We start from the raw sequence: 14,111 nt of genomic DNA, 5'->3' as shown, positions 1-14,111 counted from the left end.
TGTGTGTCTGTGTGTCTGTGTGTGTGTGTCTCTGTGTCTGCGTGAGTGTGTGTCTGTATCTGTGTGTCTGTATCTGTGTGTGTGTATCTGTGTGTATCTGTGTATCTGTGTGTGTGTCTGTCTCTGTGCGTGTCTGTGTGTGTATGTGTCTGTCTCTGTGTGTGTCTGTATGTGTGTGTGTGAGTGTGGGTGAGTGTGTGTGTGTCTGTCTCTGTGCGTGTCTGTGTGTGTATGTGTCTGTCTCTGTGTGTGTCTGTATGTGTGTGTGTGAGTGTGGGTATGTGTGTGTCCCTGTCTGACCCCCCTGCTTCGGTCCCTATCTCTGGGGCTTTTTCTCCCCAACTCTGTGCCTCCTTCTCTCTGATCCTCCTCCCTTCCTCGGGGTGTTCCCTTCTCCTCCGGCCTCTCTCCTGTTTCTAACTCTGCCTTCCCCACCCCTCCTCTTATTCCCGTCTCTGCCTCCTCTCATTTCCTCTCCCTGTCTCTGCTTTTCTCTCCCTCTCTCCGTCTCTCTTTTCTTCCCTTTGCTCACTCCCTTTCCCTCTCTTTCCATGTCTTCTCCCTTCTCTCCTGCCCCTCCTTTACTTTCTCTCACCATCCCTCCTCCCTGCTGTCTCTGGAAGCTTCTCTCTGGGCCCCGTCCCTCTCCCCCCACTGCCTTACACCGGTGCTTTTCACCCACATCCAGCTTTCTCCTTCCAACCCCGAGGCCACCTGGAAATTGGCGAGAAACTCGACATCATCCGTCAGAAGTGAGGCCCTCCCCTGGCTCCCAGCGCCCCTCTCCCAGCTGCCCGCACCCAACAGCTGGCTCCTGCCTCGTTGGCCTCAGCGTGAGATGTGGAAGTGCCATGAATCTTTGATGCCCCAGCCCCACCCAGTAGCTGGGCCTCTTCCCCCCGGGTGTTTGCGTCCCCACGTTCCCTGCCAGCCTGGCCCATGTACACCCACCTGTCTGCCTGTCTCCTAGGCGCCTGTCCCACGTGTCTGGCCACCGCTCCTATTACCTGCGCGGGGCTGGAGCCCTCCTGCAGCACGGACTGGTCAACTTCACATTCAACAAGCTTCTCCGCCGGGTATGGGCCAAGATAGGAGGGCTGCCTGGAGGGGGTGGCATCGAAGCTGAGCTCAGAGGGCCCAGTGGGGATGGGGATGACGTCTTCTCTGCCCTAGTCACTACTCTCAGAGCTTCATGTGCATCACTGACACATTTAGTCCTTACGACAACTTTATGAAGTGGGTGGTGTCATCATCCCCACTTTAGAGAGAGGGCTTGAGGCCCAGAGAGGGGAGGTACCTGGCCCAAGGTCCCACAGCCAGTCTGGAGCTGGGCCTAGAGCCTGTGCTTAGAATCGTTGCACCTCACTGCCTGCTTGTGGTATAAAGGGAGCATTTGGGAATCACAGCATCCATTGAAACATGGCAGGGACTGGTTACATGGAGCACTGGTCACAGCGAGGGACTCAAACATTTCCAGAGGGTACTAGGGAGCCATGGGAGGCTTTTAAGCAGGGGAGGGTGTGGCCAGATCTGTACTTTTTGTTTTTGTTCTTTTTTTTTTTTTTTGAGATGGAGTCTCACTGTGTCACCCAGGCTGGAGTACAGTGGCGCAATGTTGGCTCACTGCACTGCAACCTCCACCTCCTGGGTTCAAGCAGTTCTCCCGCCTCAGCCTCCCGAGTAGCTGGCATTACAGGCACATACCACTATGCTGGCTAACTTTTTTTTTTTTTTTTTTTTGACGGAGTTTTGCTCTGTCGCCCAGATTGGAGTGCAGTAGCACGATCTCCATGCCGGCTAATTTTCGTCTTTTTCGTAGAGACAGGGTTTCGCCATGTTGGCCAGGCTGATCTCAAACTCCTGGCCTCGGGTGATCTGCCCACCTCAGCCTCCCAAAGTGCTGGGATTACAGGTGTGAGGCCCTGCACCAGCCCCTGCCTCAGTTTCGTCTGAGGAGGAAGGGGCTTTGGAAGCTGCTGGCTCCCTCTGCAGCGCCCCTTCTTCGGGGCTGAGCTTGGGGTCTGGGTCTGGTAGGGGTCCCAGCTCTGCTCACTCATCCTCTCCCCTGAACAGGGCTTCACCCCCATGATGGTGCCAGACCTTCTCCGAGGAGCAGTATTTGTGAGTGAGGCCTCTGCTCCGCTCCCCTCACCCACCTGGGTGTCAGGCCCTGTCGTGGGTGCCCGAGGCAGGGAGACCTGAGGAGACGGTCCTGGGGCCGGGCTGAGGGGGCCGGGCCATACCAGGGAGGCCAGGGTGGCTCCAGATGTGTGCAGGGGAGGAGCTGGGGTTGTGACTGTAAAACGAGAGAGGCCAGGGTTACCTGTCCCCTGACCCCTGTCGCCTGGCCGCCTCCCCCAGGAAGGCTGTGGGATGACACCAAATGCCAACCCATCCCACATTTACAACATCGACCCTGCTCGCTTCGAAGATCTCAACCTGGCTGGAACAGCGGAGGTGGGGCTTGCAGGTGAGGATTGGGTGGTGGGTGGGTGGTGGGGAGGAGCAGGACGGATGTGGAAGGACAACTGGGAGCATCCAGGGAGCACTAGGGATGACCACCTGCCCAGAGCAGCTCAGCAGCCCCAGGGCCAACGTGTACGGTTGTGTAGGTTGTTAACTGCACCGCAGTACAGTGACAGTCCAGCCCTGGGCCTTGACCTGGGGTTGCATCCACCAGAGGGAGTGCCTCTTACTCTCCCAAAGGCTTCCTCTGGGCACTGGCAGCCCTGGCTCACCCTGTGGTCTCTCCTCCCAGGCTACTTCATGGACCACGCCGTGGCCTTCAGGGACCTGCCAGTCAGGTGACACCTGGTTTCCTTAGACCCTGACCCTACTTGTGACAATCACTCTTCCCTCCTTGACCCGACTTTCCCTGCTCTCTGCCAGGATGGTTTGTTCCAGCACCTGCTACCGGGCGGAGACAAACACGGGACAGGAACCCCGGGGGCTGTACCGAGTACACCACTTCACCAAGGCTGGTGTCGCTGGGACTAAACGGGGCTGGGGTCGGGGGTCACCCCGAGAGCTCAGAGCCTCCTGACTCCTGTGCCCTCTGTCCCAGGTGGAGATGTTTGGGGTGACAGGCCCCGGGTTGGAGCAGAGCTCACAGCTGCTGGAGGAGTTCCTGTCCCTACAGATGGAGATCTTGACGGAGCTGGGCTTGCACTTCCGGTGCGGAGAGGGGCTGGGGTCCCAGGGATGGCAGGGGTCGGGTAGGGGAGGGATGAGGGGCTGGCTGGCTGCCCCTCGATCTGGAACCACCTCTCCAGCCCCCTCGTTGCCCCCATTTTCCTGTATAAGGATTACAGGAGCATATACAGGATCCCAGTCTGTCTGCCATGGGCCAGTGGCCCCTCACAGGACTGGAATAGAAGTAGGAACAGCACACAGTGTGCCAGAGTGGAGACCAGGCTTCTTTCCTCCTGCGCTCCCCCTCTCTCTGGGCCACTGCCTCTTCTGTGTAGCCCAAGATGCTTTTTCACCTCCCAGCGGGAAGTGGGGGTGGGAAAAGGGGGAGCCAGAGGTTGTGACCTCCACTTCCTCTCACCCTGTCAGTCACACGCAGCTCTCAAGAGAGGCTGACAAATGTGGACTTCTTTTCTGGGTGACCCATTGTGAAAAACTGGGAGCATAGGCCGGCTGTGGGGTCTCACGCCTGTAATTCCAGCACTTTGAGAGGCCATGGCAGGAGGATTACCTGAGGTCAGGAGTTCAAGACCAGCCTGGCCAACATGGTGAAACCCCATCTCCACTAAAAATACAAAAATTTGCCGGGTGTGGTGGCACACACCTGTAATCCCATCTACTCAGGAGACTGAGGCAGGAGAATTGCTTGAACCCAGGAAGTGGAGGCTACAGTGAGCTGTGGTCATGCCACTGCACTCTAGCCTGGGCAACAGAGTGAGACCCTGTCTCTAAAAAATAAATAAAGGCCGGGCATGGTGGCTCACACCTATAACCCCAACACTTTGGGAGACCAAGGCAGGCGGATCACCTGAAGTCAGGAGTTCGAGACCAGCCTGGCCAACATGGTGAAACCCCATCTCCACTAAAAATACAAAAATTTGCCGGGTGTGGTGGCACACACCTGTAATCCCATCTACTCAGGAGGCTGAGACAGGAGAATCACTTGAACCCGGGAGGTGGAGGTTGCAGTGAGCGAGATCACGCCACTACACTCCAGTCTGGGCAGCAGAACCAGACTCTGTCTCAAAAAAAAAAAAAGAAAAAAACCGAGGGTGCCTAGAAGGTGCAAATGTGTGAATGGCCGCTGTGAACAGCCGGTGGACCCTGCCACGTGCCTTTCCTCCGCTCCCATCAACCTCTTTTGTGCCTCCTCCTCCATATACGACCTTCACCATCACCACCCCTGGCCTCACAACTCTCTCCTTTGCCACTATCATCTCCTCCTTTTTATTTGTTTGTTTTTTGAGTAGATGAGGTCTCCCTATGTTGCCCAGGCTGGTCTCAAACTCTGGGGCTTTTTCCTGGTTTTTGGCTGCTTTCTCTTCCATTGTTTCCATTTCTTCCTCCTGCTCCTCCTCTCACCCGCTGACCTTCCCCACGCCTTTGTCCTTGGCTGCAGGGTCCTGGACATGCCCACCCAGGAACTGGGCCTCCCTGCCTACCGCAAGTTTGACATTGAGGCCTGGATGCCAGGCCGAGGCCGCTTTGGAGAGGTGAGCCCTGTGCCGCTGGGGACGGGGTGGGCAGGAGGACAGGCCTGCCCCCGATCCCTGGTCCACTCAGCCTGCCGCTCCTCCACGCCAGGTCACCAGTGCTTCCAACTGCACGGATTTCCAGAGCCGCCGCCTCCACATCATGTTCCAGACCGAGGCTGGGGAGCTGCAGTTTGCCCACACGGTGAGACCCACATAGCCTCCTGCCCGCGTGCCCTCGCCCACAGCCTCTGCCACCCTAAACCCACCCACCTTGGCTCCTCCCCGGGCTCGGCTTGGGGTGGGCGCCTGGTTCCGAGCATGGCTGTCTTGCAGGTGAACGCCACCGCCTGTGCTGTCCCCCGCCTCCTCATCGCGCTCCTGGAGAGTAACCAGCAAAAGGTGAGGGGTGGAGGGTCCCACTAAGAGAGGCAGCTCAGGGCGGGGAAGGGCTGGAGCATCTGCAGTGTCCTGAGGTCTGCTCTGTCCCCAGGACGGCTCAGTGCTCGTGCCCCCTGCCCTCCAGCCGTACCTCGGCACCGATCGGATCACAGCCCCCACCCACGTGCCTCTCCAGTACATCGGCCCCAACCAGCGCCGGAAGCCTGGGCTGCCTGGCCAGCCTGCTGTAAGCTGAGAACCCACCCTCGGCAGCCCTAGAGGGCGTCACTGCTTCCTGGAGCTCAGGAGACCCCGGACACCTGGGACCTGTGTTCCTGAGCCTGTCCTGACATCTGCGTTCCTCCCGTCAGCTCCACGCCCAGGCCCCTGCACCCTGGGGTCCACCTCTCCTCTGTCTTTGCTGCCTCAGAGTCAGTCACTGAGCCTGTTATCATTGAGGGGTCCCAGTGGGAAACAGGACCTCTGGACTTGATGGTTCTAGGGACAGGAGAAGCAGAGGAAGAGGCCTCCATCCCTCCTTCCTTCCCTCCCACAGTGCTGAGCAAAAAGTCCCCAATAAATGATCAGGACAAAGGCCTCTGTGGATCTGTGCACAAGGGAGATGCCCGGCTTTCCAGGAGCTGCTGGGCAGCTGCTCAGAGGCGCTGTCCTCAAAGGGTCTGTGGCTGCAAAGACCATGGCTGGAAGTGCCCAGCCACCCCCCAGTGCACGTGGAGGCTGGTCTGGGGGCCACCAGGGAGCTGAGAGGATGCCGAATTCTCTCCCCTTCCTCCGGGACAACCCAGAACAGAGTCACCCTCTGAGGGTCCCTTTGAGCTGACCCCGGCCCCAGCCTCACCCCTCAGTCCCCGGCTCCCCACACAGCTGTCCCTTCTGCAGCTCCAGGTAGGGGCCCAGTGGGCATCGCAAACTCAGAGAAGCCACCTGGTCCTCTGATCACTTTGCCTGCACCGGCTCCTCCTCAGGCACGCCCATCCCAGGACATTTTCCTGGCTGCGCAGGCCGTAACCCTTCAGGTTAGCCTCGACTTTTTGGTCATCCATATCCACTTCATTAGCAACCCTGGCAACACCGCCTTCAGAATATTTCCAGAATCTGGCAAGGTGCAGTGGCTCATGCCTGTAATCTCAGCACTTTGGGAGGCCAAGGTGGGTGGATCACCTGAGGTCAGGAGTTCAAGACCAGCCTGGCCAACATGGTGAAACCCCGTCTCTACTAAAAATACAGAAATTAGTCGGGCGTGGTGGCGCATGCCTGTAATTCCAGCTACTCGGGAGGCTGAGGCAGGAGAATCGCTTGAACCTGGGAGGCAGAGGTTGCGGTGAGCGGAGATCATGCCACTGCACTCCAGCCTGGGCGACACAGCAACACTCGGTCTCAAAAAAGGTTTCCAGACTCTGCCCACTGGTCTCTCCTCCCTGACCTCACCTTGGCCCTGCTCCCCGATTCCTCCCCTTTGGTTAACCCTGGAAACCTCCTCACTGGCTCCCTGCTCTCCATCCTCGCCACACAGCCAGAGGGACCTGTGAGCGCCTCAGTTTGGTGACCCACCCCTCCTCAGAGGTCTGTGGCTTCAGGGTAAAGTGGTCATCAAGGCCCCTAAGACCCCGCCTGAGCCACTCCGCCTTCCTCTTTGGCCCATCTCTCTGTCTTATTTGATCCACCCGACCCGCCTTGCTGTTGAAACTCTCCAGACTCCTTCCTGCATTTGCATCGGTGAGTCTCCCTCCCTGGCTGTGTCTCCCCTAGATGGTGTGTGCTGGCCTCCATCTTATCACTCAGGCCTTAGCTCAAATGTCACCTCTTCCAAGAAGTCTTCCATGACCACAGTGAAACCCCCGCAGCACTCTATCTACATCTGAGATACTTTTTTTTTTTTTGAGATGGAGTCTCACTGCCCCAGGCTGGAGTGCAATGGTGCGATCTCGGCTCACTACAACCTCTGAGAGATTCTTGTGCCTCAGCCTCCCGTGTGGCTGGGATTACAGGCAAGTGCCACCACGTCCGGCTAATTTTTTGTATTTTTAGTAGAGACAGAGTTTCACCATGTTGGCCAGGCTGGTCTTGAACTCCTGACCTCAGGTAATCCGCCCTCGTTGGCCTCCCAAAGTGCTGGGATTACAGGCATGAGCCACCACACCCGGCCTGAGATACTGTATTTTTTATGCATTTCTGCCTTCCTTAATATGTATTGATGTGTGTCAGATACCAGCTCCAGGAGGGCAGGGGTATCCACCAACTGGCTCACTGCTGTAGCCTCAGGTCTAAAAGAGGACCTGGCATGTAGTAGAGGCTCAATAAAAATGACTGGACTGAAGGTGCTTGGATGTGCGCAGTTCCCAGTACCAGGCACTTCCCTAAATACCATACACACAACTATTTAATCCTCACTGTCCACCTGTGGAGTAGGTTGTCACCCACCCTATTTACAGTGAGGAAACAGGTCTTAGAGAAGTTAAGCGGATGTCCTGGGCTGCACGGCCGGCACGTGGTGGAGCTGGGGCTTAGGCCAGAAGCCAACTGCAACCTCTGAGGAGGCAGGTTTATGAGACCCACTCACCCAAGCATAGTGGCTCACTCACGCCTATAATCCCAGTACTTCGGAGGCCCGGGTGTGGGGATCGTTTGAGGTCAGGAGTTTGAGACCAGCCTGGGCAGCATAGCAAGAACCCCTCTCCACAAAAAATGAAAAAAATTACCCTGGCCTGATAGTGCAAGCCTGCAGTCCCAACTGTCTGGAGGCTGAGGCAGGAGGATGCCTTGAGTCTGAGAGTTTGAGGTTGCAGTGAGTTTTGATTGCGCCACTGCACTCCAGCCTGGGCAACTAACAAGACCCTGTCTCTTAAAGAGAAAGACCTGCTCTCTGGATGAGAAAACAGGCCCAGGAAGGGAAGGAGTTGCCTGAGGTCTGTCTGTGAGTGGCTGCCTCTGGGTCCCCATCCAGGTCCACCTGCCAGCATGGAGGGCGAGTGTACCAGACCATGCTGCTCTGGGAAGAGACCCCCCAGGCCAGGTATGGCAACTCAGGCCTGTAATTCCAGCACTTTGGGAGGCCCAGACGAGAGGATCACTTGAGCCCAGGAGTCTGAGACCAGCCTGGCCAACAAAATGAAACCCTGCCTCTACAAAAAATAAACATTAGCAGCCAGATACGGTGTGCACGCCTGTGGTCCCAGCTACTCGGGAGGCTGAGGTGGGAGCATCAGTTGTGTTCAGGAGCCTGCAGTGAGCTGTAATGGCGCCACTGCCCTCCAGCCTGGGCGACAGAGCCAGACCTTGTCTCAAAAAAACAAAAAAGGGAGGCCCCCACCCTCCGCACTGCGCTCCTGGCCAGAAGCCTCGAGGGGAGTGCGTGCAGGACAGAGGCCTCATGAATAATTGAGGGTCTCAGGCAGGCGGCCGCCCTGCAGATGTCACCCCACCGCGGGTGGGCGGGGGGCGGCGGTGACATCACTTCCTCCCCTGCGGGGTCCCCGCGTGGGTTATAAGGCACTGCAACCCTGGCCCGCACAGTGCCTTGGACCCGTGGGACGCCCACCATGCCGCCCCGAGGGCCAGCCTCTGCGCTGCTGCTGCTGCTGCTGCTGCTGCTGGGGGCAGGTGAGTGTGGGACCCGCCAGAGGCCGGGGAGCAGGGACTTGGGTGGGAGGGAGTGGGCAGTGCACCCAGCAGAGGCTTCAGGGGCCGAGCCTCCAGCTGGGGACGCTGCACCTGCCAGATGGGATGAGGAGGGGATGTGTGGGGACTGGCATGCCCATGGGGCTGGAGTCGGTACCGGGGACAGCAGCCAGGGCGGCCAAGCCCAGTGCCAGTCTCCTTTCTCCACAGCCACCGCTGCTCCCCTGGCACTGAGACCCTCCAAGGAGGAGGTGAGGAGTGTGGAGCCCTTGCCTGCCTCACCTAGCTGGGGCCCCGCCCTCCCTGCACAGCCTGCCCCATGATCCCCATTGCCCTCAAACCAGCCGCTCTCCTCCCCATCTCCCCTGCCCTCAACTTCCCCTCTGACCCGGCACCCCTGCCCCCCAGCTGACCCGCTGTCTGGCAGAGGTGGTCACAGAGGTGCTGACCGTGGGCCAGGTCCAGAGAGGACCCTGCACTGCTCTTCTCCACAAGGGTAAGGAGGACCCGGGCCACACTTGCCCTCCGGAGCCCCATCAGACCTGACCTCACCCCACCCAGGGTCCTGCCCAGGTGCCCACATGCTCTCCCGCCCGGGCTACCTGGAGGAAGGGGTCCTCATCCCCAGAGCCCGCTGCCTGGGCCAGCAGGGCACTGCCCAGCATTCACACCTGACAGAGTCTGGCCACCAGCTCCACCCTTGTGGCTCCCTGCAGAGGGACCGGACGGGGCAGGGAACGGAACGTCCCCTCCCAGGTAGGATGAAATAGGACCCTCCCCTTCCAGTCTGGGCAGCGACCCTGTGAGACTTCGGGCGGGCCCCAGAACTCTTTAAGGCCTCAGTTTCCCAATTCGAACCCCTGACCTGAGGTGATCAGCCGTCTCGGCCTCCCTAAGTGCTGAGATGACAGGCGTGAGCCTCCATGCCTGGCCTCAGTTTCCCAACTGGATGCTTGGAGAGTGTCCTTTCCCTTTCTGCCAGAGATGTGCGGCACAGAGCCCCATGGCTGTGCATCCACCGAGGAGAAAGGCCTGCTGCTTGGGGATTTCAAGAAGCAGGAGGCTGGGAAAACGAGGTCCAGCCAGGAGGTGAGGGATGAGGAAAAGGAGGAGGTGGCAGAGAGGACCCACAAGTCCGAGGTCCAGGAACAAGCCATCCGTGAGCAAGGGCTCCGCCAGCTCCACTGGGAGGAGGACGAGGAGGACGAGAAGGAGCAGAGGAAGAGGGGGCCCATGGAGACCTTTGAGGACCTGTGGCAGCGGCATCTAGAGAATGGAGGGGACCTCCAGAAGCGGGTGGCAGAGAAGGCCAGCGACGAAGAGACGGCCCAGTTCCAGGCAGAGGAGAAGGGGGTGCGGGTGCTGGGCGGGGACCGCAGCCTGTGGCAGGGGGCCGAGAGAGGCGGAGGAGAGAGGCACGAGGACTCACCCCACCACCAACACCACCACCACCCAGGGGCTGAGCCCAGGCAGGAGGAGAAGGAGGCTTCGGAGAGAGAGGTGAGTAGGGGGATGGAGGAGGAACACCAAAACAGTGTGGAGGCAGGGCTGACAATGGTCAGTGGAGTTACAACTCAGCAGCCACCCGTGCTGGCCCTGCACCACCAGATCCATCACTAGTGGATCTCAGTGGCCAAGACCGACACCAGGACTGGGTAACAACTTCCGTGCAAGGCCTCTGCCTCATACTTCCATACTACCGTACGGACTACAGCAACCAAGATGGTGCCATTATTGCACAGAAGCAAGCCACCGTCACTAGCAAGTTGGCCACCATGAAAAGTGGCTGCTGTGCCTGCTTCACTAGGTGACAGATAGATACCACTGCTGGGTCATGGTAAACAAGGTGTCACCATGATTGGTGGTACCAATAACAGGCTGGGCATGGTGGCTCACACCTGTAATCCTAGGGAGGGGTAATCCTTTCAGAGGCCAAGGTGGGAGAATCCCTTGAGGCCAGGAGTTCGAGACCAGCCTGGGCAACATAGTGAAACCCTGACTCTACAAATAATTTAAGAAATTAGCCAGGCATGGTGGCGCACGCCTGGTCCCAGCTCTCAGGAGGCTGAGGTGGTACGATCGCTTGGACCCAGGAGGTTGAGGCTGCACTGAGCCATGATTGTGCCACAGCACTCCCGCCTGGGCAACAGAGCAAAACCGTCTTTAAAAATAAATAAATAAGGCTGGGCCTGGTGGCTCACGCCTGCAATCCCAGCACTTTGGGAGGCTGAGGCGGGTGGATCACCTAAGGTCAGCAGTTCGAGACCAGCCTGGCCAACATGGTGAAACCTCATCTCTACTAAAAATACAAAAAATCAGCCAGGCGTTGGTGGTGTGCGCCTGTAATCGGGAGGGTGTGTGCGCTACTCGGGAGGCTGAGGCAGGAGAATTGCTTGAACCCGGGAGGTGGAGGTTACAGTGAGCCAAGATTGTGCCACTGCACTCCAGCCTGGGTGACAGAGCGAGACTCCATCTTAAAAATAAAGTGCCGTCACATCACAAGGTGCCCATCCCAGGCACCTTTGCCAGTCCCAAGCCACTGCTGTTGGCTGTGGTCACATTAGCCAGCACCTCTTCCGGGGTTACAGCAGTCAGGATGGTCACCATCGCAGTCCGTGACGATCAGAACGACTGCTGCTGGATGCCACTATGAGAACCCACATGGCCCACAATCACAGTGGCCTGCCTTTGAAGGTGGGTGCTGACCACCCCATTTCTGACCCCACCAGGAACAGGAGGTGGAGCGACTGGAGCACTTGAGAGACGAACTGAAGAAGGTGACAGAGACGCTGGGGGAGCAGCTCAGGAGGGAGGGCTGACCCCTGCCTCAGGCCCTCCTTCCTCCCGACACACCCTGTGGCTTAGGACTGTTGACCCCAAAGCCTCCACATCACCTGGCACCTCACGCCACCCCTACCCAAGCAGGGGAGGAGATGGGCATGCCTTGGAAACACACCCAAGGAGGCGAGTCTGAGCTGGGCAGGGGCTGGGCTCAGCCCCGACTGAGGAAGCACCCCCACACCTACGCACTCCCACCCCAACCCTTCTGAGTGAATAAAGCACAAAGAAACGCAGCCTGCCTCCGTGAACAGCACTTGATGTGACAGGGACGGGCCCCAGAAGGACCCAGAGGATGGGAAGACGAGATCAGTCTGGCCTCTGGTTGTCAGAACGGGGGTTTTATTTATTAAATTGAAAATTATATTAACAATGAAATGAATCAGACGGGGCCGGGGTCGTCAGGAAGAGGTTTTGAGGCTGGGGTGGGAGGCAGCCGGGTCTGGCTGCGGCCGCTGTGAACCACAATGTCGTCGTATTCATCCTGGGGGCAAAGGGGACCAGGCAGAGGGGCTCAGGTGGCTGTCACTTTGCCCGCCACCCATGTCCTCATAGAGCACCCTAAGAATTGGGTCTTGCCTCAAAGCCCAAGTTTCCCCGCTCCTGGCTAAACCTCCCGGTTTCCTAGCTCTCAGAACTCCATTTTCTTTTCTTCTCTCTTTTTTTTTTTGAAATGGAGTCTCGCTCTGTAGCCCAGGCTGGAGTGCAATGGTGCGATCTAGGTTCACTGCAACCTCCGCCTCCCAGGTTCAAGCGATTCTCCTACCTCAGCCTCCCAAGTAGCTGGGATTACAGGCATGTGCCACCACGCCCAGCTAATTTTTGTATTTTTAGTAGAGACAGGGTCCTGCCACGTTGGCCAGGCTGGTCTCGAACTCCTGACCTTGTCATCCGCCTGCCTCGGCCTCCCAAAGTGCTGGGATTACAGGCGTGAGCCACCACACCCAGCCAGCACTCCATTTTCAAGGTCACTTCTACAGACCAATTTCTAGCTCAGCCGTCACTCCAGTATTTCGGCAACTGAGGTGGCCCTCCTCCACCCCTTCTCTCTGCCTTCACCCAAATTCCTCCACACCCATCATTTAGCACCGCGCCTTGCCCAAGGTTGCATCTGTATAGCTGGGTTCTCTGACTATCTCTCTCCCCACCGCTGGCGTGGGTCCTGCCCCACCACTGCTGGTGTTCAAATCACTGCCACGCAACGTTGTCTTTTCACAGCCTGAGATCTCCAACTCCTGCTCCCTAAAATCACCCCTGGTGCTGCCACCCACCCCCGCCTGTGTTCACCAATCACTGCGACCAAGGTCTTTTCTCCACCCCTGCCTGAGTTCTACCTTTGCCACTGTCTTAGTTTTTCAGTCACTTCTGCCCAAGCTCTTCCCACCACCCCTGTCCGGGTCTCTCCTGACTAGTGCCCCATGTCACTGGCCGCTGCTGCCTGAGTTATCTAACAGCAGCCCAAGGTTGGTGCCTAATTATCTTCTCCGGCTTCTTGCCTGCCGGTCTATCCTGAACCCCCAGCTGGGCTGCCCTGTCTCTCCTGACTCACGCCCTCGTCTCCGCTGTCGCTGTCGCTACTGCTGCTGCAGGGGCCAGGTTTGTCGTCCTCGCCCTCAGGCTCAGGGGCTCCGTGTGCACGGAGGAGGCGGGCGAGGATGGGGCTGGGCCGGAGCATGGCACTGCCCAGTGGGGTGCGGCCACCGTACATGCGGGCGACAGGGTTTGCGCCTGCCCTCAGGAGAAGCTCCAGCACATCGGCCGCCTGGGCCTCCACTGCCAAGTGCAGAGGGCTCCGGCCGCACGTGGGCTCCTGTGGGGGAGCAGCAGAAAGGTCAGAGGGCCCGAAGAGGGGATAAGCCCCCTCCCGCCGACAGCACCTTCCCCCAGGTTGGGGCTCACCGGTTTGTCGAGGTCAGCTCCAGCATCTCGGAGCAGGCGAACCATCTCCACATCTTTGTGTATAACGGCCACGTGGAGTGGGGTGTGGCCTGGGGACAGAGTGACTGGTGTCAGATGAGGTGAGGGGTCCCCCCTGTGCTTTGATCCTGAGGGAGGGTCACGTGGCCTGAGGGTGATCAGGTTTGGGGGCTGGTTCCTGAATTCGTGGGTATGGCAAAGAGGTACCTGGGTCCTGTCTCGGATGGCCTGAGCTTGCTGGCAAGTGCTAGGCCTGGGTTGTTCGAAGCCTGGGGCCCGTGGGTAAAGAGCCTGGGTTCTGTGGACAGGGGGTCTGGATTTTGGGGCCAGGTGTAGACCCAAGTCTCTGCTCTTACTTCACAAAGGACCTGAGCTGGCATGCTGGCTCACACCTGTAATCCCAGCACTTTGAGAGGCCAAAGCAAGAGGATCACTTGAGCCCAGGAGTTCAAGAAGCAGCCTGGGCAACAAGGCAAGACAGCGTCTCTACTAAAAATAAAAAATAAAGGCTGGGCATGGTGGCTCACGCCTGTAATCCCAGCACTGTGGGAGGCCGAGGCAGGCAGATCATTTGAGGTCAGGAGTTCCAGACCAGCCTGGCCAACATGGTGAAACCCTGTCTCCACTAAAAATACAAAAATTAGCTGGGCCTGGTGGCACATGCCTGTAATCCCA

At 58.4% G+C, this 14,111-nt stretch overlaps 3 protein-coding genes across 5 annotated transcripts in view; 2 read left to right on the top strand and 1 right to left on the bottom strand.

Annotated features, from left to right (window-relative positions):
• The window catches only part of SARS2 (seryl-tRNA synthetase 2, mitochondrial), a 21,134-nt gene extending 15,496 nt beyond the window's left edge, over positions 1-5,638 (top strand). The window contains exons 6-17 of one of the 3 annotated variants that reach the window (XM_011973349.1): positions 689-752; positions 971-1,076; positions 2,074-2,121; positions 2,362-2,470; positions 2,759-2,804; positions 2,890-2,977; positions 3,065-3,174; positions 4,589-4,682; positions 4,774-4,866; positions 4,998-5,063; positions 5,155-5,289; positions 5,414-5,636. In XM_011973349.1, the coding sequence (XP_011828739.1) occupies positions 689-752; positions 971-1,076; positions 2,074-2,121; positions 2,362-2,470; positions 2,759-2,804; positions 2,890-2,977; positions 3,065-3,174; positions 4,589-4,682; positions 4,774-4,866; positions 4,998-5,063; positions 5,155-5,289; positions 5,414-5,485 (1,031 nt within the window). In that variant the 3' untranslated portion in view covers positions 5,486-5,636. Of the gene's footprint in view, positions 1-688; positions 753-970; positions 1,077-2,073; positions 2,122-2,361; positions 2,471-2,758; positions 2,805-2,889; positions 2,978-3,064; positions 3,175-4,588; positions 4,683-4,773; positions 4,867-4,997; positions 5,064-5,154 lie in introns of all 3 variants that reach the window. The other 2 variants (XM_011973350.1, XM_011973351.1) reach the window with 2 other exon arrangements.
• A 2,964-nt stretch (positions 5,639-8,602) lies between these two features.
• Positions 8,603-11,755, top strand: CCER2 (coiled-coil glutamate-rich protein 2). Its single transcript, XM_011973346.1, has 5 exons — positions 8,603-8,663; positions 8,892-8,932; positions 9,090-9,177; positions 9,664-10,181; positions 11,411-11,755. The coding sequence occupies exons 1-5, from the start codon at positions 8,603-8,605 to the stop codon at positions 11,498-11,500; spliced, it is 798 nt and encodes a 265-aa protein (XP_011828736.1). The 3' UTR covers positions 11,501-11,755.
• An 86-nt stretch (positions 11,756-11,841) lies between these two features.
• The window catches only part of NFKBIB (nuclear factor of kappa light polypeptide gene enhancer in B-cells inhibitor, beta), an 11,724-nt gene continuing 9,454 nt past the window's right edge, over positions 11,842-14,111 (bottom strand). Inside the window, exons 4-7 of the mRNA XM_011973410.1 lie at positions 13,580-13,734; positions 13,419-13,507; positions 13,069-13,329; positions 11,842-12,003 (exon numbers count right to left, since the gene is read on the bottom strand). Of these exons, the coding sequence (XP_011828800.1) occupies positions 11,902-12,003; positions 13,069-13,329; positions 13,419-13,507; positions 13,580-13,734 (607 nt within the window). The 3' untranslated portion in view covers positions 11,842-11,901. The remainder of the gene's footprint in view (positions 12,004-13,068; positions 13,330-13,418; positions 13,508-13,579; positions 13,735-14,111) is intronic.

This window comes from Mandrillus leucophaeus, unplaced genomic scaffold, assembly GCF_000951045.1.
Source record: "Mandrillus leucophaeus isolate KB7577 unplaced genomic scaffold, Mleu.le_1.0 Scaffold137, whole genome shotgun sequence".
NCBI lineage: Eukaryota > Metazoa > Chordata > Mammalia > Primates > Cercopithecidae > Mandrillus > Mandrillus leucophaeus.
Note: the sequence above shows the minus strand (reverse complement) of the source record. Positions and strands in the feature narration are given on the sequence as shown.

Excerpts from the sequence above, each read along its gene's own strand:
- CCER2 (XM_011973346.1), top strand. The coding sequence starts at position 8,603 with ATGCCGCCCCGAGGGCCAGCCTCTGCGCTGCTGCTGCTGCTGCTGCTG. Across the intron at positions 9,178-9,663 it reads CACTGCTCTTCTCCACAAGG|AGATGTGCGGCACAGAGCCC; the intron begins GTAAGGAGGACC and ends CCTTTCTGCCAG. Across the intron at positions 10,182-11,410 it reads AGGAGGCTTCGGAGAGAGAG|GAACAGGAGGTGGAGCGACT; the intron begins GTGAGTAGGGGG and ends TGACCCCACCAG.